The sequence below is a fragment of the Hyla sarda genome, chromosome 4 (genome assembly GCF_029499605.1).
Source record: "Hyla sarda isolate aHylSar1 chromosome 4, aHylSar1.hap1, whole genome shotgun sequence".
Taxonomy (NCBI): Eukaryota; Metazoa; Chordata; class Amphibia; order Anura; family Hylidae; genus Hyla; species Hyla sarda.
Window position 1 is genome coordinate 98,242,498 of NC_079192.1, and position 21,622 is coordinate 98,264,119.

Here is a 21,622-nt window from a genome sequence, read left to right on the forward strand (position 1 = left end):
TATCCCATTGAAATAAACACAAATATTGGTTTGGTTTGCACATCAAATACCCCATGGTTAATATCCAGTTGAACATGCTCTTAGGATTCATGAACAGAGCTGTGTTATAGGGCTGTAAATGTTTATGGGGCTGTACTATACCTTCATATGCCTTTATTGTCAAACGGGCATACATAAATCATGTCATCTTCTAATGAAGATTCGCTCCACCAGATCACAGAGATATGTGCAGTATTACAATAGGTGCACAGTCCTCTTTCCTTCTTGCATTCATCTCTATTATTAAGGCAGGAAGGAAACTGAGCAACTAAGGGCCTAAGGGGCAGTGTGTCTGAGATGGGGGCATGTGCTCTGAGTGAGAGGAAGCATAAGGAGCAGTGTGTGAGAAGGGCAGAGACGGTGAGAAAGAAACCATACAATGCATTTGGAAAGATTAAAAACCCTTTTACTTTTTTCACCTTGTGCTAAAATAAAAAATAAAAAATTTTCCTCCCATTATTCTGTACTCAGTAACCCAAAATTAGAAAGTGAAAATAGAATTTTAGAAATTTTAGCAAATGCATTGAAAATAAAAAACTAAAATTATACATTGGCATAAGCATTCAGACCCTTTGCTATGACATGTAGCTCAAACAAATACTAGCCCAGACCTGGCTTTCAAAACTGGCTGTAGACAACATTCTAAAAAAGTTGTGCAAAAGTCGCATGGGTAAAAAAAAGTCTCAGAAAAGTCACAGAGAATCATGCAAAGTGGTGTTCTGAAGTGAAATTTCACAAAAATGTGTACTAGCACCATATTTATCACATGCCCTGCATCGTTTAATAAGTTTGGTGCATGTACACTCCAACTACACCATCAAAACCTGTGTATAACATCAGTTACTTTGATAAAAGTCGCCCTATGATCCTAAGCACACAGCCAAGACGACACAGCAGTAGCTTTGGAATAACTACGTTAATGTCCTTGAGTGGTCCAGCCAGAGCCCTGGTTTGAACCCAATCGAACATCTCTGGAGAGATCTGAAAATGGCTTCCACCAACAGTCACCATTGGCGTTCGCCAAACTTTTCAAAAATGTTTGGTTTGCGGCAAATAAGCTCTAACTGAAACAGCAATTTAATGACCATTAAAACTTGTGCATTTGAGCTGAGAAATCCTGAATAACACTGCTAGGGTCACATAGAAATGTATTATAGATTTAAAGTTTTTTTTATAGCCAAGTTGCATAAGTTAATGTCAAAGTTAGTGACTTGCAGTAACCTATGATAACAGCTTGTTTAAAAACACACTGCACTAGCAGATTTTGTATTTTTTTTTTAACATAATAATAAAGGTGCATAAAGTATTCCATTTTAGTTGGCAGATGCCTGCAAGTGTTAAAATCAACTCAGAGGCATTGGAAGACGCACTGGTAGTTGCGATAAGGATTGGTGTCCCAAAATAGTGAAGAAGAAATGGCCTTTGTCTAAAAATCCCCTCAAAATTTTCCCTTTTTGGGGCTCATGGTTTGTGTATGTGTAGGCCGGTAGTAGCAGCAGCAAAGATGGTGGACTGGTAGTATTTGTAGCCAGTGGACAGCAGGATGTGGTGGACTATTTGTAGCCAGCAGGCAGTGGTGGGCTAGTGTTAGTTGTAGTAGCCAGTGGTCAGTGGTAGACCAGTGATAGTTGTAATAGCCAGCAGACAGCAAGCAATGGTGGATCAATTGTAGTTGTAGTAGCCAGCAGGCAGTGGTGGACTAGTGATAGTTATAGTAGCCAGCAGGAAGTGGTGGACTAGTGATAGTTGTTGCCAGCAGGCAGTGGTAGACTAGTGATAGTTGTAGTAACCAGCAGACAGCAGAAAGTGATGGATTAGTGATAGTTGTAGCCAGAGGACAGCAGGCAGTCGTGGAATAGTGATAGTTGTAGCCAGTGGACATCAGGCAGTGTTAGACTAGTGGTAGCTGCAGTAACCAGCGGGCAGTGGCAGACTAGTGATAGTTGTAGTAGCCTGTGGACAGCAGGAAGTGGTGGACTAGTGGTAGTTGTAGTGGACAGCAGGCAGTAGTGAACTGGTTGTAGTTGGTGCCAGCGGACAGCAGGTATTGGTGGTGGACTGGTGGAAGTTGTAGTCAGTGGAAAGCAGTGGCATCAGGCACAGGAGTTTTAAATTCCTCAGTGATTCATACCTAATTCATTTTAACAAACGTAAGTTTTTAAACATGGCTCGGAAACAATCTTGCTAGCTTAGGGGTGACAACGACATCTGCCTCCCTGAACACTTTCTCTGATCCTACACTGGAGGGTGGAAAAGACAGAACATCTATTGAAAACTGGGAGAGTTCTAGCCAATTGTCTAATCTGGTGACCAAGATGCCCATGGGGTTTGGGCTGATGGTGTCTGTCAGAGAAGCGACACAACTCAGGTATGCATCAACCTAGTGTTAGGATTGGGCAGGCTGGATGTGGATCCTCTGTGTCAGTGAGGGATTGGCGTGGACCGTGTCGGTGGACCTGTTCTAGGTTGCTACTGGTATTCACCAGAGCCCGCCGCAAAGCGGGATGGTCTTGCTGCGGCGGTAGCAACCAGGTCGTATCCACCGGCAACGGCTCAACCTCGCTGAATGCTGAGAAGGCGTGGGACAGAAGGACTAGGCAGAGGCAAGGTCAGACGTAGCAGAAGGTCGGGGCAGGCGGCAAGGTTCGTAGTCAATAGCAATAGCAAGAGGTCAGGTACACTGGTAAGGCAAACACTGTAAACGCTTTCTCTGGCACAAAGGCAACAAGATCCGGCAAGGAAGTGAAGGGGAAGTGAGGTTAAATAGACAGGGAGCAGGTGGAGGCCAATTAGACAGATTGGGCCAGGCACCAATCATTGGTGCACTGGCCCTTTAAATCTTAGAGAGCTGGTGCGCGCGCGCCCTAAGGAGCAGAGCCGCGCGCGCCAGGACGAGACAGCCTGGGACCGGGACAGGTGAGTGACTTGGGATGCGATTCGCAAGCGGGCGCGTCCCGCTATGCGAATCGCATCCCCGCCGGCAGTGTCAGTACAGCGCTCCCGGTCAGCGGCTCTGACTGGGGCGCTGCAGAGAGAGGAACGCCGCGAGCGCTCCGGGGAGGAGCAGGGACCCGGAGCGCTCGGCGTAACAGTACCCCCCCCCTTAGGTCTCCCCCTCTTTTTGTCCGGATGCCGCTCCACATGGGACGAGGACATTGGGAGCGATTGTAGAGTCTCCTTCTGGAGGACAGTGAAGTCCTGGGTATGCTCATCAACGGCAGGCAGTTCAGATGGAATGGAAATGGGGAGGGGGGGCAGAGGGTGAAGCTTGGCACGGGGCAGAGTGTTACCAGGACGGGGGCTATGAGGAGGCACGGCATAGTCCTGATAGGCCTTGGGGAGACCAGGTATAGGGGGAGACACTGAGGTTTGACAGACGGGACTGGGGGCAGATGTGAGGCATCTTTTGTGGCAAGAAGCACCCCAGCTCTTGATCTCCCCGGTGGTCCAGTCAAGGGTAGGAGAGTGGCGTTGGAGCCATGGCAGACCGAGGAGGACTTCAGAGGTGCAGTTGGGCAAAACAAAAAGTTCAATTTTTTCGTGATACAGTCCAATGCTCATGAGCAGGGGTTCTGTGCAGTAACGCACAGTGCAGTCCAATTTCACTCCGTTGACTGAGGAAATGTAGAGCGGCTTGGCGAGACGGGTCACAGGGATGTTGAACTTATTAACAAAAGAGGCTAAAATGAAATTTCCCGCAGAACCAGAGTCCAAGAAGGCCACAGCTGAGAAGGAGGAGTTGGCAGAAGGAGAAATCCGCACGGGCACAGTGAGACGTGGAGAAGCAGACTTCATACCAAGAGACGCCACTTCCATGTGAGCTGGGTGCGTGCGTGCGTTTCCCAGACGTGGAGGACGAATAGGGCAATCCACCAAGAAATGTTCGGTACTAGCGCAGTACAGACATAAATTTTTATCTCTGCGGCGAGTCCTCTCTTCATGGGTCAGGCGAGACCGATCCACTTGCATAGCCTCCTCGGCGGGAGGCACAGGGGTAGATTGCAAAGGATACTGTGAGAGAGGTGCCCAGAGATCAAGGTCTTTTTCCTGGCGGAGCTCCTGGTGTCTTTCAGAAAAACACATGTCAATGCGGGTGGCCAAATGGATAAGTTCATGCAGGTTGGCAGGAATTTCTCGTGCGGCCAGCACATCCTTGATGTTACTGGATAGGCCTTTTTTAAAGGTCGCGCAGAGGGCCTCGTTGTTCCAAGATAGTTCTGAGGCGAGGGTACGAAATTGGATGGCGTATTCGCCTACAGAAGAATTTCCCTGGACCAGGTTCAGCAAGGCAGTTTCGGCAGAAGAAGCTCGGGCTGGTTCCTCGAAGACACTACGAACCTCAGCGAAGGACGACTGTACAGTGGCAGTGACAGGATCATTGCAGTCCCAGAGCGGTGTGGCCCATGACAGGGCCTTCACAGACAGGAGACTGACCACGAAAGCCACCTTCGACCGTTCTGTAGGAAATCGGTCCGACAACATTTCCAAATGTAGGGAACATTGTGACAGGAAACCACGGCAAAGTCTAGAGTCCCCATCAAATTTGTCCGGCAAGGACAAGCGGAGGCCAGGAGTGGGCACTCGCTGCGAAGGAGGTGCAGGAGCTGGCGGAGGAGATGGTTGCTGCTGTAGCTGTGGCAGAAGTTGCTGTAGCATGGCGGTCAACTGCGACAGCTGCTGTCCTTGTTGGGCGAACTGTTGTCCAAGTTGCTCTATCTGTTGAGATTGCTGGGCGACCACCGTGGTAAGGTCAGCGACAACTGGCAGCGGGACCTCAGCGGGATCCATGGCCGGATCTACTGTTAGGATTCGGCAGGCTGGATGTGGATCCTCTGTGTCAGCGAGGGATTGGCGTGGACCGTGTCGGTGGACCGGTTCTAGGTTGCTACTGGTATTCACCAGAGCCCGCCACAAAGCGGGATGGTCTTGCTGCGTCGGTAGCAACCAGGTCGTATCCACCGGCAACGGCTCAACCTCACTGACTGCTGAGAAGGCGTGGGACAGAAGGACTAGGCAGAGGCAAGGTCAGACGTAGCAGAAGGTCGGGGCAGGCGGCAAGGTTCGTAGTCAATAGCAAGAGGTCAGGTACACTGGTAAGGCAAACACTGTAAACGCTTTCTCTGGCACAAAGGCAACAAGATCCGGCAAGGAAGTGAAGGGGAAGTGAGGTTAAATAGACAGGGAGCAGGTGGAGGCTAATTAGACAGATTGGGCCAGGCACCAATCATTGGTGCACTGGCCCTTTAAATCTTAGAGAGCTGGCACGCGCGCGCCCTAAGGAGCGGAGCCGCGCGCGCCAGGACGAGACAGCTGGGGACCGGGACAGGTGAGAGACTTGGGATGCGATTCGCGAGCGGGTGGGATGGTAGAGCCTCCAACTGCAAGATGTTGACCCAGTGGCTACCCTTCTGCTTAGCAATAGGAGGAATAGCAAAGACAGAGTTGGAACAGACCATCTAGAAAGGCCACTTGCACTGTGCCATGTAACTGTAGACGACAAAAAATCCTGGCTCAACGTCATATTGTATTATTCCTCCTCCTGAGATGAGTCAACCAGTATAAAATGGCTGTATTATCCTTCAAAACAACACAACCCCTGCAACAAATGGACAACTTTAACTTGCTGATGTTGCTTCTACTACTACCAGGCTGTTGCTGCCACCTGTACTGGGCCTGGGCAAATGGGTAGTACCCACAGTGCTGGGGCTGCCACTGACAGAATATATGGCAGGGGTGCTCTTTTCTCTACCCTGTCCTCGTTCAACCATTCCTTTACCATTTAGTTTTTTTTCCTGAAAAATATTTAGAGGTGATTTTCTTGTTTTTGGGGTGACTTGTGACCAACTAATCAAATGGAGAAGAAACTGTCAGACTCATTTAGAAAAATACAAGTAAAGTGGTGCACAAAATGCAAGGCAACTTTCACTCTCAGTGTAGCGCAGCTAGTTGGCAACCACCAGCGTACCAAGTGTCCTGGTTCTTACCAGCGTCAGGCGACATTCTTTGTGTCATGTGTCTGCTGTATTTCCTGTTCTTCCTGCTCTGGTGTGTCTCTTGCTGCAGTTTCAACTCTGTCCACTAGGGGCCACGCGCGAGCACTGGCCGAGTTTTATAGAGCCAGCGTGCACTCTTAATGCATCCTCCTCCCTATCTCAGTTAGGAACTTCCTATATAAGTCTGCCACACCTGCTGTTCCTGGCCTCAGCAAGGTTGTGTATTCTGCATTGCTAGGTCTCTGAAGCCTGTCTGTCTGCTGATCCTTTGTTTGCAATCCCTGCCCGTTTTCTGGACTTTGCCTTTTCCGTTGGACTTTGACCCACATCTCTGTGTATGAACTTGGACTGCCTACCTGGTTTTTGTCTGCTAGCAGCTTGTTCCAGGCAGCCTGAATCTGTTAGCCATCTTGGCTAGCTGTTCTCACAGCTTCAGATATGAACACCTGTTCAGCTCTGCTGCATCTGGCGCAGTCTTTAGTGTCAGTTTGCCCAATGCTGCCTGCCTGGCCAGCTGTCACTTGTGGCACAGTGGGTCCTCACCCGTGGGGTGTTACACACACAGCAAGAAATGCTTTGTTTTTGTTAATCCCACACAGAACAGGTAAACATAGGGCCAGTCAAGTTTTACTCTCCGTTCTCTGTTAAACTCATAAAATAGAGGCAAAGTGTTGCACAAAGGACCAGTAAAGTTTCACTCTCACAGTAAGAAATGCACTAGGTATTTTGTGATCACCCTGACAATTTTTTTTTCTTATAACCCTAAACTGTGAAAGAAGACAAATATGGCCCACACAAGCACTTTCTCTTGTATTGCACAGGTAAGCTAGCAGTTCAGAGGGCACAGGAAGCAGTTAGTGAGAGAAGGGGCAATAGGAGCACCCTGGGGGAAAGGCAATATAAAAAGCAGTCTGTTTTAAAGAGCAAAGGGACCAGTCTGTATAAAAAAACAAAGTATTAGAACAACATATGTAAAAATCAATTGTAATATTGTTACTGAATGAGGCACGAAAGGGGGAATCGGCGATGGCATACATGCATGGTATTGCCTGCAGTGACTGCAATAGGGTCCCAGCCCTGATGACATGGCTACAAGTGGGGAGAAGTTTTTGGCTATGTCGGCACACTTCATGGAAGAGGGAGAGAGCATTAAAATAACTTTTAAGTTAGTGTGACAACCCCCTTAAAGAGTTTTGATATCCAAAATGCATCAGTTACTTGATGTTTTGGAACCTTTATTCTACTTTTTTAATGTATTTTTAATAAATAAGAATTTTAGGCAAATGCCTCTTTAGGTCTGTGCATAGATCCAAGTTTAACCTTGCAGTGAGCTGAATGTCCATCCTGCTTGCTTCTATAATATTTTGAAGTGTCCATGTTGTTTATAAAAATTTCTGGCAGGTTTGGTTTTGTATTCTATTTGGGTTATGTGGCCCTTATCTCTTTTCTCTCTATTTGCACCTTCACGGTTCTGTAACTTCAGTGGAACTCCAGCTCCCAGAGTGTGCTGCTGCTTACTGAGATGACTTTCATTTTCACTTTCTAACTTGGTATCCATTGAGGTCTTTAGAAGGAAGGTAAAAAGAGAGAGTAAAAATAAAAACCTGACCCGAGGTTTTCAAATATGCTGACACAGTGACTTGAAGATGTCCAGCCCGTCACACTATTAGGTTGGCATAAAGGGCAGCTGCCATCTAGGGGATTCTTTTATTCTCCTCATAAAGATGAACTGGAATCTTGGGAATTCAGTTACATCAGCAATCACATCAGATGGCATCTGGGTGTATTATTATTATAAAAATTGGAAACATTTAATTGTTCTAGATACTCACCCTACAGTGATGTCAAAGATGTTGCTTCCTACAGAGCTAGAGACTGCCATGTCACCCAGTCCTTTCCTTGCCACAATCACACTGGTGATGAGATCTGGTATTGAGGTACCAGCTGCCAGTATGGTAAGGCCCATTATCTCCTCCGAAATGCCAATGGTTTCCCCCACCTGGAACAAATAATGCATATGTTAAACGTCAGCTCAGATGCTTCCATAATAAATGATCTACACTATGGTAATATAGATCTTTGTTTTTACCCTTGCCTAAACAACGTCATAGACTTTTACCACTAATTATATCTAATCTGTAAAATATTTGACTACGTGGCAGATGCATTAGTGGTAACATTGACAATATTGCAATGTGGCATTTTGTGCAGTAGCTTTCTGTGATTTCCAATGGTAGACAGATAACCATACCAATTCACTCTCTTGTATAATAGTCTCCATCAAACAGTGCACACTCTTTAGTTAGAAACATATTTCTTAACCAAGATATGTCTTTCTATGAGCAATACTCAAATTATACACAAAAAAGTGTCAGAAAACATAAAAAAAAAAATGAAAACAATGTCAGTACAGGATTACTTGCCCTTGTGTTCAGAGTGAAACAAAGGACAAAATCAGACTACCCTGTTTTTTACTTAGAGATGAGACTCATCTATTCCCGTTCTCTCTGTGCTCGCATGAATTTTATTAGCCTATGAATGGGGAATAATGATTTTTAAGGGCTTGTTCGGATGAGCAGATTTTGTTTCAAACACGCAGCAGCTTTCCCACTGCTACATTAAATGGGGCGAGCTCTCTGCAGCTAATTTTCAGCAGCGGAATTAAGTCAATGGGGTCTGCAGCAGATTTTCCGCAGTGGAAATTCTGCTTCTGAAAATCAGCCGCGGAGAGCCCACCCCTTTCAATCATGCAGCGGGAAACCGGCTGTGAGTTTGAAAGTAATTCCACTTGTGTGAACGAGCCCTAAGGCTAGTTTTATGCCCTGTTCATAGTTCACAGTGGCAGACAACAAAAGAGCTGTCTGAGCAGACCAGAAATTATATTATCTGTCCGACTGACAATATTACTATTTGTACCCCATAACACAGAGAATAGTGAAGAATCATATTTATAACAGCTCACCCTTATAGCCCAATCATTAGCTTGTAAAAGGGTCTTGTGTAAAAAAGACTTACTAATGGGCTTAGTAAAATAATAAAAGGGAGGACTGAATATAATACAATATTTCATGGTATATTGTGTTTCATTCTACAGCCTCACCTGATGTGCCCACCATACCATGAGGTATGAAAATATAGCAATCCACATTATTGAGCCAAGAAACGTAAAGACGAAAAGCTTTCTTGATTTCTGTAACAGAGATCAGAAGGACAATTAGTTTGTACATAGACATCCGTTATTAATATTGTTCTCATTGTCCGCTTTTTACATTTGGTTCATGGCATACGGAAGCCCCAATGCAGTGACAGATCAGGTTTATGACAGACACCACCAACACTACATGTAGCCCACTGACTTACAATGGGCTCTGTTGGATTCCACTGCAGTTTCTGATGTTATAGTACAAAGAATTGCAATGCATACAGCATTATTCTTCCCCTCAAATTTTACAGAATTTACCATTAAGGCTCCAAACTGAGCCTTTAACACAAAGCTGAACACAGCATAATATCATAGCAGTATCAGACACAACCCATGTACCAAGTTGGTGATGTCTATTAAAAATGGACCCAATCTTAAAGTTTTTTTGGGGGGAGTTTTTCATTGCTGGCCTATCCCCAGGAGAGGCTATTGATATCTGATTTGAGGGGGTCCCACACCCAGCAATCCCACCAATCAGCCGCTCGCCAGACCTGCAGTACCCAATTACACAGTGGAAGGTACCGGAAGCAGACTGCTTCATACATTGCCTCCACATGGCCTCTATACAATGTTCAGAGCTGTCTGCTTCCGGCTCCATTTACTGTTTATGTGGGAGCCACAACTCTGCCAAACAGCTGACTCTCAGATAATGATGGCCTTGTATAGGCCATCAATTAAAAAGTCTTGGAAAATCCCTTTAATTTCTAATCTTAGACATCCCCTCTAGTTACGTTTTCATTGTCACTTACCGGACTCCTAACATCAGGCACAGTCAACCATAAAGGAAATACAATGGGAAGTAGGAATAGGTATGTAATTTGCTTTCTAATAGTGTCCGGCCACTCCAAAGACAGAGGTTCATCTATCTCCTCTTCTTCATCCTCCTCATCTTCATCATCACTGTCGTCATCATCACTGTCATCCTCATCATCACTATCATCTCCACTGCTGCCAGATCCACCTCCTCCATCACCTGCTTGAGTGGCTCCTTTCTGTGGAGTCAAAGTGATAGCATACTTTTCAGCATCATAAAGCATACATATGTAAAGTGAAAATCCAGTGAAACAATCTTTTGGCATGTGATTGATATAAGTGTGAAGATGGCACTGGTGAAGTCTGAGAAGGACCAGGAGCGGAGACTGGTGGGAAGTGTTGACACAAAAGCAGCAGGAAGTTGGTGAGTTTGACTGACTTGAATTTCACTTATTGACAAAGAAAATAACACCAAGAAGGAGTTGTTCGGATCGAGTAACATTTTCTATGTGTGAATATAATGGTGATATCTGTAAGTGATTACAATATAAGAGTGAAAGGATATGTTTATTGGGGGAAACCGTATAGTTAAAAGTAAGCTCTATTGCCCTGTTGGACTGTCTCTAGCCTGAATGCAAGATTACATACAGTATGGTTGGGCAAGCAGACATACAGTTTCCCAATGCCTGTTAGTTCCATAAATACTTGAATGGTGATAAATTTGGGGACCTAGCAGGCCAAGGATGTATTGCAATCTGGTGGAGACATTCCTAGAATACCCGTGCTGTGGAGGTCGGGCATTATTCTGCTGACAAATGCCCTGCCATGAGTGGCAACACATGTGGCTGCAGGATTTCCAGCACATATCGCTAAGCTGTTAGTGTCCCTAATATCACCCTAGATCATCACACCAACAGTTGGGGCATTGTGTCGCACCTCAGTCAAGGCAGGATTGAAGAAGTCCCTCCATACTCGAACCCAACCTTCATCAGATCCCATACAAAAAACACAATAATAAAGTGTAATGAAGGTGCCATCTGTGTCTGGATGTTGGACAAGGAAACTATGGGAGCTGCTCATGCTTGTTGGTGGATCAAACAATCTTCTCTACTGGTGGTCTGTCGGGGATGACCAGAGCCTGTTTACCATATTTGTGCCCTCATGTAACCAATGTGCTTCCAACACTTCCTAACAACTTGATCAGAATGGCCTAGATGGCTTATAGTTTGTTTAAACGACCATCCAGTTATGTGCCCCCTCAAAACCTGTACATTTTAGTATTCTCTGCATCGTAGGCATTTCTAGCATTCATCAATTTCTTACCAAAAGGTACACTACCAAAAAGTTGCCTCTGAGAGCCTTTTAATAGGCAGCAGGGTAAGCACCATTACTTTCCAGTGTCTAAACAGACCACACCTGTAGTAATTTACATATCTGTAATAACTTACATATCAGTTATTGTAATGTACTGGTCAGGTGACAGGAGGTGGATCCACTGAACCAGAGGGGCGATGATCCACTGAACCAGAGTGGCACTGAACGGAGTCTAAGGGACTACTGGTGTTCACCAGGGCCCACCGCAAAGCGGGATGGTCTTGCTGCGGCAGGTAGCCCCCAGGTCGTTCCACCCGATAGCGACTCGACCCCTCAGGTAGCTGAGAATGGTGCGGTACAGGAGGAGCAGGCAGAAGCGTAGTCAGACGTAGCAGAGGTCAGGGCAGGCGGCACAGGTTCCCAGGCGATAGTCAGGCAACAGGTCAGGGCAGGCAGTACGGGTTCACTAGCGGTAGTCACAGGCAACGGGTCGGCAACAGGTAAGGGCAACACTGAACAATGGGAACGCTTTCACTCAGCACAAGGCACTAAAGATCCGGCGAGGGCAGGAAGAGGCAGGAGACATTTATAGGAGCCGTGTGGACCAGGCACCAATCAATGGTGCGCTGGCCCTTTAAATTTCATGAAGCCGGTGCGCGCGCCCTAAGGAGCGGGGCCACGGGCGCCGGGAGACAGAGGCAGCGCAGGAAGACAGGGCTGCAGGTAAGGGGTTACGGGAATCCCTGCGCTCTCGGTCAGCGTGTCTGACCAGGACGCGCCGGGACAAAGCAGACGGGGCAGGGACAGCGAGCGCTCCGGTACAGAGGAGGGGACCGGAGCGCTCACTGTTAAAGTACCCCCCCCCCCCCTTTGGTCTCCCCCTCCTTTTGGTACCAAGGAAACTGAGGATGAGGCTGCGGTCCAAGATGTTCTCCTCAGGCTCCCAAGATCTCTCCTCAGGACCGCAGCCCTCCCAGTCGACCAGAAAAAATCTTCTCCCCCGGATGAACTTCGATGCCAAAATCTCCTTGACAGAGAATACATCCGTAGCGCCGGTCATAGGGGTAGGAGTGGAGACCTTGGGGGAGAAGCGATTAAAAATGGCAGGTTTTAGGAGGGAGACATGGAAAGAATTGGGGATCCTGAGGGAGAAAGGAAGATGGAGTTGGTAGGATACTGGATTGACTTGCTTCTTGATTTTATAGGGTCCCAAATAGCGGGGACCCAACTTGTAGCTTGGAACCCGGAATCGGATATATTTGGAGGAGAGCCAAACTTTGTCATCAGGAAAAAATTCTGGAGGAGCTCTGCGTTTCTTGTCTGCCTGGGACTTCATGCGGGCAGAGGCTTTGAGGAGTGCAGTGCGGGTCTCTCGCCAGATGGAAGAGAAATCTCGGACAAGGTCGTCAACAGCCAGTACGGGAGAAGAGGAGGACAGTGGCAGAGGTGGAAGAGGATGGCGACCAAGACTAAAAAAAATGGAGACTTGTTCGAGGCAGAGGAGTGTTTGTAATTATAAGAAAATTCTGCCCAGGGATGCAGATCAGACCAGTCACTGTGGCGTGAGGACACGAAATGGCGTAGATAGTCTCCCAAAATTTAATTCACCCGTTCCACCTGGCCATTGGACTGAGGGTGATGGGAAGATGAGAAGTCCAACTTGACCCCGAGCTGACCACATAGAGCCCTCCAAAATTTGGAGACAAATTGTACCCCACGGTCAGAGACAATGTGCTTGAGAAGACCGTGGAGGCGAAAAATATGCTGGAAAAACTGTTTGGCTAACACAGGTGCAGACGGAAGACCAGGCAGAGATACGAAGTGGGCCATCTTCGAGAAGCGATCAACTACGACCCAAATGGCCGTCATTCCATGGGAGGAGGGGAGATCGGTAACAAAGTCCATAGCGATGTGAGACCACAGAACCTCAGGAATAGGGAGAGGCAAGAGGAGACCAGCAGGCTTCTGGCGAGAAGACTTGTCCCGAGCACAAATCATGCAAGCTTGGATGTAATCAGAGACATCTTTCTCCATAGTAGGCCACCAGTATCTTTGGGTGATGAACTGAAGAGTCTTCTGTACCCCAGGATGACCTGCGAATAAAGAGGCATGGCCCCACTTGAGGACTCGTAGATGCTGACATGGAGGCACATAGGACTTGCCTGGAGGGAGAGAGCGCAGTTCCACTGGAGCAGCGGCAATTAGGCTGCTCAGGCGGAATTATATGCTGGGGAGTTAACTCGTCTCCCAGCACATCGGAAGAGCGGGAAAGGGCATCGGCCCTGATGTTCTTGCTCGCAGGAAGAAAATGAATCACAAAATGTAAGCGAGCAAAGAACAAGGACCAGCGAGCCTGACGTGGATTCAGCCTTTGTGCAGATTTGAGATAGGCAAGGTTCTTGTGGTCCGTGAAAATACTCTCAGGGTGGATGGAGCCCTCGAGAAGATGCCTCCATTCCTCGAGTGCCAATTTTATGGCCAATAGTTCCCTATCACCAATAGAATAATTTCTCTCTGTGGGAGTGAAGATCTTGTAGTAGAATCCGCAAGAAAGTGTCTTGCCCCTGGGTGACTTCTGGGTAAGTATGGCTCCGGCTCCCACGGAGGAGGCATCCACTTCCAGGGAAAATTGCTTAGTAGGGTCAGGTCTGGAGAGTACTGGTGCAGAGGCAAAAGAGGCTTTCAATGACTGGAAGGCCTCTTCAGCTTGAGAAGGCCAAGATATGGGATTAGCCCCCTTTTTGGTCAGAGCTACAATGGGTGACACCAGAGTGGAATAATGGGGAATGAATTGCCTATAATAATTGGCGAAACCCAAAAATCTTTGAATGGCACGGAGTCCAGAGGGGCGTGGCCAGTCCAGTACCGCAGAGAGCTTGGCTGGGTCCATCTATAGACCCTGGGCTGAAATGATGTACCCTAGGAAGGGCAGACTGGAGCGCTTGAACAGACACTTCTCGATCTTTGCATACAGGCGATTCTTTCTAAGGCATGAAAGAACTTGACGGACATGGACCCGGTGTTGGTCCAGGTTGGAGGAGAAGATGAGGATGTCGTCAAGGTATACAACCACGCAGGTGTAAAGCAAATCTCTGAAAATGTCGTTGACAAATTCTTTGATTACAGCAGGTGCGTTGCACAGACCGAAAGGCATCACCAGGTATTTAAAATGGCCATCCCGTGTGTTGAAGGCAGTCTTCCACTCGTCACCCTCTCGGATTCGGATCAGATTGTAAGCTTCTCGCAGATCCAACTTGGTGAAGATCCTAGCCCCACAGAGACGGTCAAATAGCTCTGAGATCAAGGGAATAGGATAACGATTCTTGATAGTAATCTTGTTTAGACCTCTGTAGTCTATGCAAGGACGGAGGGAGCCGTCCTTCTTGGTGACAAAGAAAATACCGGCCCCAGCGGGGGAGGAAGATTTCCTTATGAAGAACTTCAGCTTGCTTCTTGCAAAAAACGTCAGCGAAGCAGTGGTAAGGCTCCGGAAGACCAGGTGGCGGAGGAACAACAGGGTCTCGTTTGACAAGAACGGACTTGAGACAACGACTGGAGCAGGAGGGACCCCACCTCAGGATCTCTCCGGAGGACCAATCCAGGATGGGATAGTGGCGCTGAAGCCATGGCAAATCCAAGAAGAGTTCAGAGGAGCAGAACGGAAGGACCAAGAACTCCAGCGTTTCAGTATGCAAAAATCCGATGCCCATCTGTAATGGTAAGGTGCGGTACTTCACAGTGGCAGAAAGTCTCTCCCCGTTGACAGTAGAAATGAAGAATGGCTTGGGCAAACGGACAACAGGGATTTGATGTTTGTCAATCAAGGAGGCATGGATGAAATTGCCAGCAGATCCAGAATCCAAGAAGGCGGTGGCAGTGAAGGTAGACTTGGAGGAAACGGAAAGCTGCACAGATACCATAAGACGTGGAGAGGAAGAATCCACACCTAGCAATGCCTCTCCCACGTTTACTAGGTGCGAGCGTTTCCCGAACGCGGTGGACGAAGAGGACAGTCTCTGAGGAAGTGCTCGGTACTGGCACAGTACAGACACAGGTTCTCGTCTCTGCGACGGCTCCGTTCCTGCGGGGTCAGGCGAGACCGGTCCACCTGCATGGCTTCCACAGCGGGAGGCCCAGGGACTGGTTGCGGTGGATGCTGAAAAACGGGAGCCAGATGAGGATAGCGTCTTGGACGAGCTCTCTCTTTCTCCTGAAGGAGTTCCTCTTGTCTCTCGGAGAAACGCTTGTCGATCCTAGTGGCCAGTAGAATAAGGTCACTGAGGGTAGACGGTATTTCCCGTGCAGCTAGGACGTCTTTAACTTCACTACTTAGTCCCTTCTTGAAAGTAGCACAAAGGGCATCATTGTTCCAATTCAGCTCGGAGGCGACGGTACGGAATTTGATGGCGTATTTACCCACGGTAGAGCCTCCTTGGGTCAGGTTCAGCAAAGCAGATTCTGCGGAGGTAACCTGGGCAGGTTCCTCAAAAACACTCCGGAACTCTTGACAGAAGCTCTGGACGGAGGTAGTGGCTGGATCAAAGCGGTCCCATAAAGGTGTAGCCAAGGCCAGGGCCTTCCCGGAGAGCAAGCTGAGTATGAAAGCCACCTTGGCTCGTTTGGACGGGAACTGGTCGGCCAGTAACTCGAGATGGAGTGAGCACTGCGACAGGAACCCACGGCACTGCTTCAGATCACCGTCATACTTGTCCGGCAAGGACAAACGGATTCTGGAACTGGAGACGATTGCAGGCTGTGATGGAGCAGCAGGTGCAGGCAGAGGTGACGGCTGTTGCTGGGCAGACAGGAGTTGCTGCATCATGGCGGCCAACTGGGCCAACTGTTGACCTTGCTGGGCAATCTGCTGATTCTGTTTAGCCACTACGGTGGTAAGATCCGCAAGGCTGGGAAGAGGCGCCTCAGTGGGATCCATGGCCGGATCTTACTGTAACGTATCGGTCAGGTGACAGGAGGTGGATCCACTGAACCAGAGGGGCGATGACGTGGGCCGTACCAGGGGAACGGAGTCTAAGGGACTACTGGTCTTCAATAGGGCCCGCCTCAAAGTGGGATGGGCTTGCTGCGGCAGGTAGCCCCCAGGTCGTTCCACCCGATAGCGACTCGAGCCCTCAGGTAGCTGAGAATGGCGCGGTACAGGAGGAGCAGGCAGAAGCGTAGTCAGACGTAGCATAGGTCAGGGCAGGTGGCACAGGTTCACAGGCGATAGTCAGGCAACAGGTCAGGGCAGGCAGTACGGGTTCACTAGCGGTATTCACGGGCAACGGGTCGGCAACAGGTAAGGGCAACATTGAACAATGGGAACGCTTTCACTCGGCACAAGGCACTAAAGATCCGGTGAGGGCAGGAAGAGGCAGGAGACATTTATAGGAGCCGTGTGGACCAGGCACCAATCAATGGTGCGCTGGCCCTTTAAATTTAATGAAGCCGGCGCGCGCACGCCCTAAGGAGCGGGGCCACGCGCGCCGGGAGACAGAGACAGTGCAGGAAGACGGGGCTGCAGGTAAGGGGTTACGGGATGTGGCGCGTGTGCGGGGATCAGCCGCCACACTAACCGCATCCCTGCCGGAGGAATCCCTTCGCTCTCGGTCAGCGTGTCTGACCGGGACGCGCCGGGACAAAGCAGACGGGGGCAGGGACAGCGAGCGCTCCGGTACAGAGGAGGGGACCGGAGCGCTCACTGTTACAGTTACATATCTGAGACATAACTGCATGAAGAGTTTTGCAGCAATCTGACAATTCTATCTAGGTGCTTTATTTATTTCTATCACAGGGAGCCAATAAGGAATCTTTGGTATTGTAGTGTACTGTCAGATAATGATTGGTGAGTTACTAGTACAGCGTGCATATGACAAGATGTAATAGCAGATCTACTGTGGCAGCTAAGGCCACTGGGTGGCATGGCAGCCAGCTGGACCACAGAACTGATCAGTGTGCAGTAGCTAACCGCCTAGCTGCCAATGTCATGAAGTTAAAAGACCAGCATCAGAGTTCGCTCCGATGCTGATCTCTACCCGCAGCTGTGAGATTGGCTCCCAAGCCCTCTCCATATGTCCTTAATGCGTCAATAATGTACCACTATGTCATGGTGGATTAAATTGTTTGGCAATGATCATAGGTTGATGTTACCTAACTCTGACTTAACATCCTTTGGAAAGGTTCATTGAAATTAATTGTCAGATTACTAGTAACAGAAATCTGCACGCCATGTCAAAGGGTGGTCAGTGATTATAGACTTTACCAATTTCATCTTCACACTTGTATAGATCATTTCTACTTTAAGAATTGTATTCCATAAATGAACAAATCATCCATCAATGACCACTTTCATCCTCTTATGAAAGTGAATAATGTTTAGTCACAAATTTGCAGACTGTGGAATCAAACTGGAGTTCTACGTGTATTATTCCTGGTAATGTATGGATAAATGGATAACTGGTATTACCATTCTGCTTGTCAATGTAACACACAGTCTGTCACTTTCCAATGAGTGCTGACACTCCTCGACAGTGTAGGAACAAGTGGAATGGTAATGCCCAGTGGTCAATTTATTTCTACACTTCCAGGAGGAAGAACAGAAATGGCACAATGTAGGCCTCTAAGAAAACATGCATCAAAATTATTTAAAAATAATCTGTCATCACTTTCATGCTGCCTGAACCAAGGGTGGTCACTGGTAGCTCCTGCCTGCCCTGCTGGCCCCCATTAAAGGGTTACTCCGCTCCCCAGCGTTCGGAACATTGAGTTCCTGAACGCTGTGTGCGGGCTTCCGTGTTCACGCCTGCCCCCTCGTAATGTCACGGTTTGCCCCCTCAATGGAAGTCTATAGGAAGGGGGCGTGACGGCCGTCACGCCCCCTCTCATAGACTTGCATTGAGGGGGTGGAACGTGATGTCATATGACGGGGTGTGCCGTCATGAGGAGGCGAGCGTGAACATGGAAGCCCGCACACAGCGTTCAGGAACTCAATGTTCCGGATGCTGGGGAGTGGAGAATAACCCTTTAAAAGATCTATCACTCATTGCTGGTGGAGTACAGAAAGGCCATCGGGATGACTCATATTTCAGAGAACATTAAAAATGATGACAGGCTCCGTTTAATGGGGAATACGAGCATTTGCTTAAACAGACATGTAAGAAGAGATTACTATGTGTCTTTAAACTATAGGTCCACCTTGGCTCTTCCTTCTCTCTAAACAATATTACTTTAACATCCCCCCGGTATCAAGCAGGAAACATACCATAGGGCATCCTTTACCCACAATACTGAATGTTAACCTATATACTGAAATTTGTAGGTTTCCTTATAATCCAATGATAACTGGCTGCCTATGGTTGGCTATTATGTCCCCTTCCATGGTACAATTGCCGGGAGTGTTTACTTTCATTCACTTTTCCTTATTTCCCAGTAGGAGCCTTTACTATATACAGAAAGACTTATAACGATTAATAGATGATTTTGTCACATAAAATAATATTCTGGGGGACACATTACACTTCCTCCCAAAGATAAAGTAAATTCCCAGTAAAATAGTAAAATGCTTTATTACCAAAAGCAGATCCCTCCCTAAAAAAGAGTAGAGATTATAAGAATTCTCAGATTTGCTTTTCCTGTATGTGAGTAGAATATCTTCCCTATTTATCTCAATACATCTCACCTTTAAATTGCACTCCAGTTTTGGGGCCCAATCCACAAAAAAGAACTGTAAGAATAGTTGACATTTTAGAGAATAGATTTTACCATTAAAGCTATGAGGCCAGTGGTCTTAATAATTCATCTTATGTGTACACTGATGTGATTCGCTAGAAGTTTCGGAGGTTTTGATTTATAGGGGTATTCCAACTTAAATGACTTATCTTCTATCCATAGGGCATAAGTGTCAGACTGTGGTGGGGGAAAGCTGTACAATCTTGAGAACGGGACTTGAGTCTTTTGTCGGAAAGAAGCAGCGGGTTACACATGTGCGAGGCCGCTCCATTTATTGTCTTTGGGAGCACTGAAGATAGTACAATAATAGAAAAACTTTGGGAATATAAGTATGGTTTTAATTGCATTGACTCACAGACCAAAGATACTTTGTCAGTTTTACTGTAAAGAACACTGCGTAAAAATGAAACCCCCAAAAGTTGCAAAAACTAATTTAATTTTTAGGTTTCGCTGTACATTTCATGATCAAATAAAAGGTTTTATTACAATGTACAATTGGCTTTGTGGATGGAAAAATAAAAGTTATGTCTCTTGAAAGGCGAGGAGGAAAAAAACAAAAACACAAAAATTGGATGTGTCCTCAAGGTCAAAACCTGATGTGTCTCCCTTTATAAAAAAAAAAAGAAAAGAAAAAAAAGAAAGGATTGTAATTCCAATGTTGGAAATACTGCAATTTTTTCAAACAATGGCCCTCGTTTACTAAGAGTGCAGTGTCGGTTTGCGTTTGACTTTTGCCTTTTCGACCTTTTTTTCTCTTGGTATTTACTAATCTGTCGCACTTTTCCCGATCTTTTTAGTCGCAGGGAAAAAATATGTCGCACGGTAATTTCTGTCGCAGGGTTCATCTGTCGCATGGTAAAATCTGTTGCAGGGTTAATACTGTCACACACTAAAATCTGGTGCATACATAAATCTGTTACAATGAACATTTTGTCACAGTGCAACAGATTTTTAAAATAAAAACCGTGAAAAAAAAATATGTTTTTATATATATTTAATAAAATAGTCTACTGTATATACTCGAGTATAAGCCGAGGCCCCTAATTTAACCCCAAAAACCCAGGAAAAGTTATTGACTCGACTATAAGCCTAGGGTGGGAAATACATCATCCCCCCCTGTCATCATCCAGACCCCGGTCATTAACACCCTCATCATCATCACCCTGTCATCATCCCCCCCTTCATCATCCCCCCTTCATCATCACCGCCTGTCATCATCCCCCTGTCATCATCCCACACACCCCCTTCATCATCACCCCCTGTCATCATCGCACACACCCCCTTCATCATCACCCCGTCATCATCCCACACCACCCTTCATCATCACCGCCTTTCATCATCCCCGTCATCATCACACACCCCCCTTCATCATCACCACCTGTCATCATCCCACACCCCCCCCCCCTCATCATCACCGCCTGTCATCATCCCACACCACCCTTCATCATCACCGCCTTTCATCATCCCCGTCATCATCACACCCCCCCCCCCTTCATCATCACCACCTGTCATCATCCCACACCCCCCCCCCCTCATCATCACCGCCTGTCAATGTCTGAACAGTGGTCTTCAACCTGCGGACCTCCAGATGTTTCAAAACTACAACTCCCAGCATGCCCGGACAGCCATCGGCTGTCCGGGCATGCTGGAAGTTGTAGTTTTGAAACATCTGGAGGTCCGCAGGTTGAAAACCACTGAGGGCGGAGAGCTCACTCGAGTATAAGCCGATGTATATACGTATATGTATATACACACATATAGATAGATGTATTGAAATTAGTATTATTTTTTTTGATTCACCATTATTACTGAAACAATAGGAAAATGTGTTGGAAAGACTCATAAAAATGTGAAATTAAAGCTAAAACGTTGTTTAAAAAATAAATTGTGCAAAAAAATTAAACAGAATCGCTTGAAAAAGATGAGACAGGCAAAGGAGCCAACAGCCAGAGAATTCTCTCCACTATCTGAAAATGTATACATGCTTTAAGGGTACATTCAGACGAGCGGATTTACAGCGTATTTTACACTGCGGATCCGCCACTTACATGTGCCTGCTCGGAGCAGCAATACGCCGCTACGTGCAGACAAACTGAAGCGATGTGCGAGTCGCCGCACATGCGCAGTGTACTCGCACACATTACGGCCGCTCCCCCTGCTCAATGATCTAGGCTGAGAGCTGCCTTGATGTGCGAGTATACTGTGCATGCGCGCAGAGACTCGCACATCGTAGTGTGTCTGCTCGTAGCGGGGAATTGCTGCTCCGAGAAGGCACATGTAAAGGCAGCATATAGAGGTCCTTCAGCGGCGGATCCGCAGCGAAATACGCACAGAAAATCCGCTCGTCTGAACATACCCTAAACCAGTGTTTCCCAAATGTGGTCCTCAAGTCCCCCCAACAGGTCATGTTTTCTGGATTTCCTTAGTCTTTCACAAGGTGATATAATTATGGTCAGTGAATCTGGCATCACCACAGTTATCACCTGTGAAAGACTAAGGAAATCCAGAAAACATGACCTGTTGAGGACCGCGCTTGGGAAACACTGCTTTAAAGTGTCGGGTTTTCTTCCCAGAAAATTCACATGATTTTCGGAGG

The 21,622-nt window shown here is 47.2% G+C and overlaps 1 protein-coding gene across 13 annotated transcripts in view; it reads right to left on the minus strand.

Annotated features, from left to right (window-relative positions):
* Positions 1–21,622, minus strand: part of SLC24A1 (solute carrier family 24 member 1) — a 143,909-nt gene that overhangs the window by 705 nt on the left and 121,582 nt on the right. For all 13 annotated transcript variants that reach the window (XM_056571719.1, XM_056571714.1, XM_056571710.1 and 10 more), the window contains 3 exons: positions 9,984–10,226; positions 9,133–9,222; positions 7,865–8,031 (listed from right to left, as the gene is read on the minus strand). In XM_056571719.1, the coding sequence (XP_056427694.1) occupies positions 7,865–8,031; positions 9,133–9,222; positions 9,984–10,226 (500 nt within the window). The remainder of the gene's footprint in view (positions 1–7,864; positions 8,032–9,132; positions 9,223–9,983; positions 10,227–21,622) is intronic.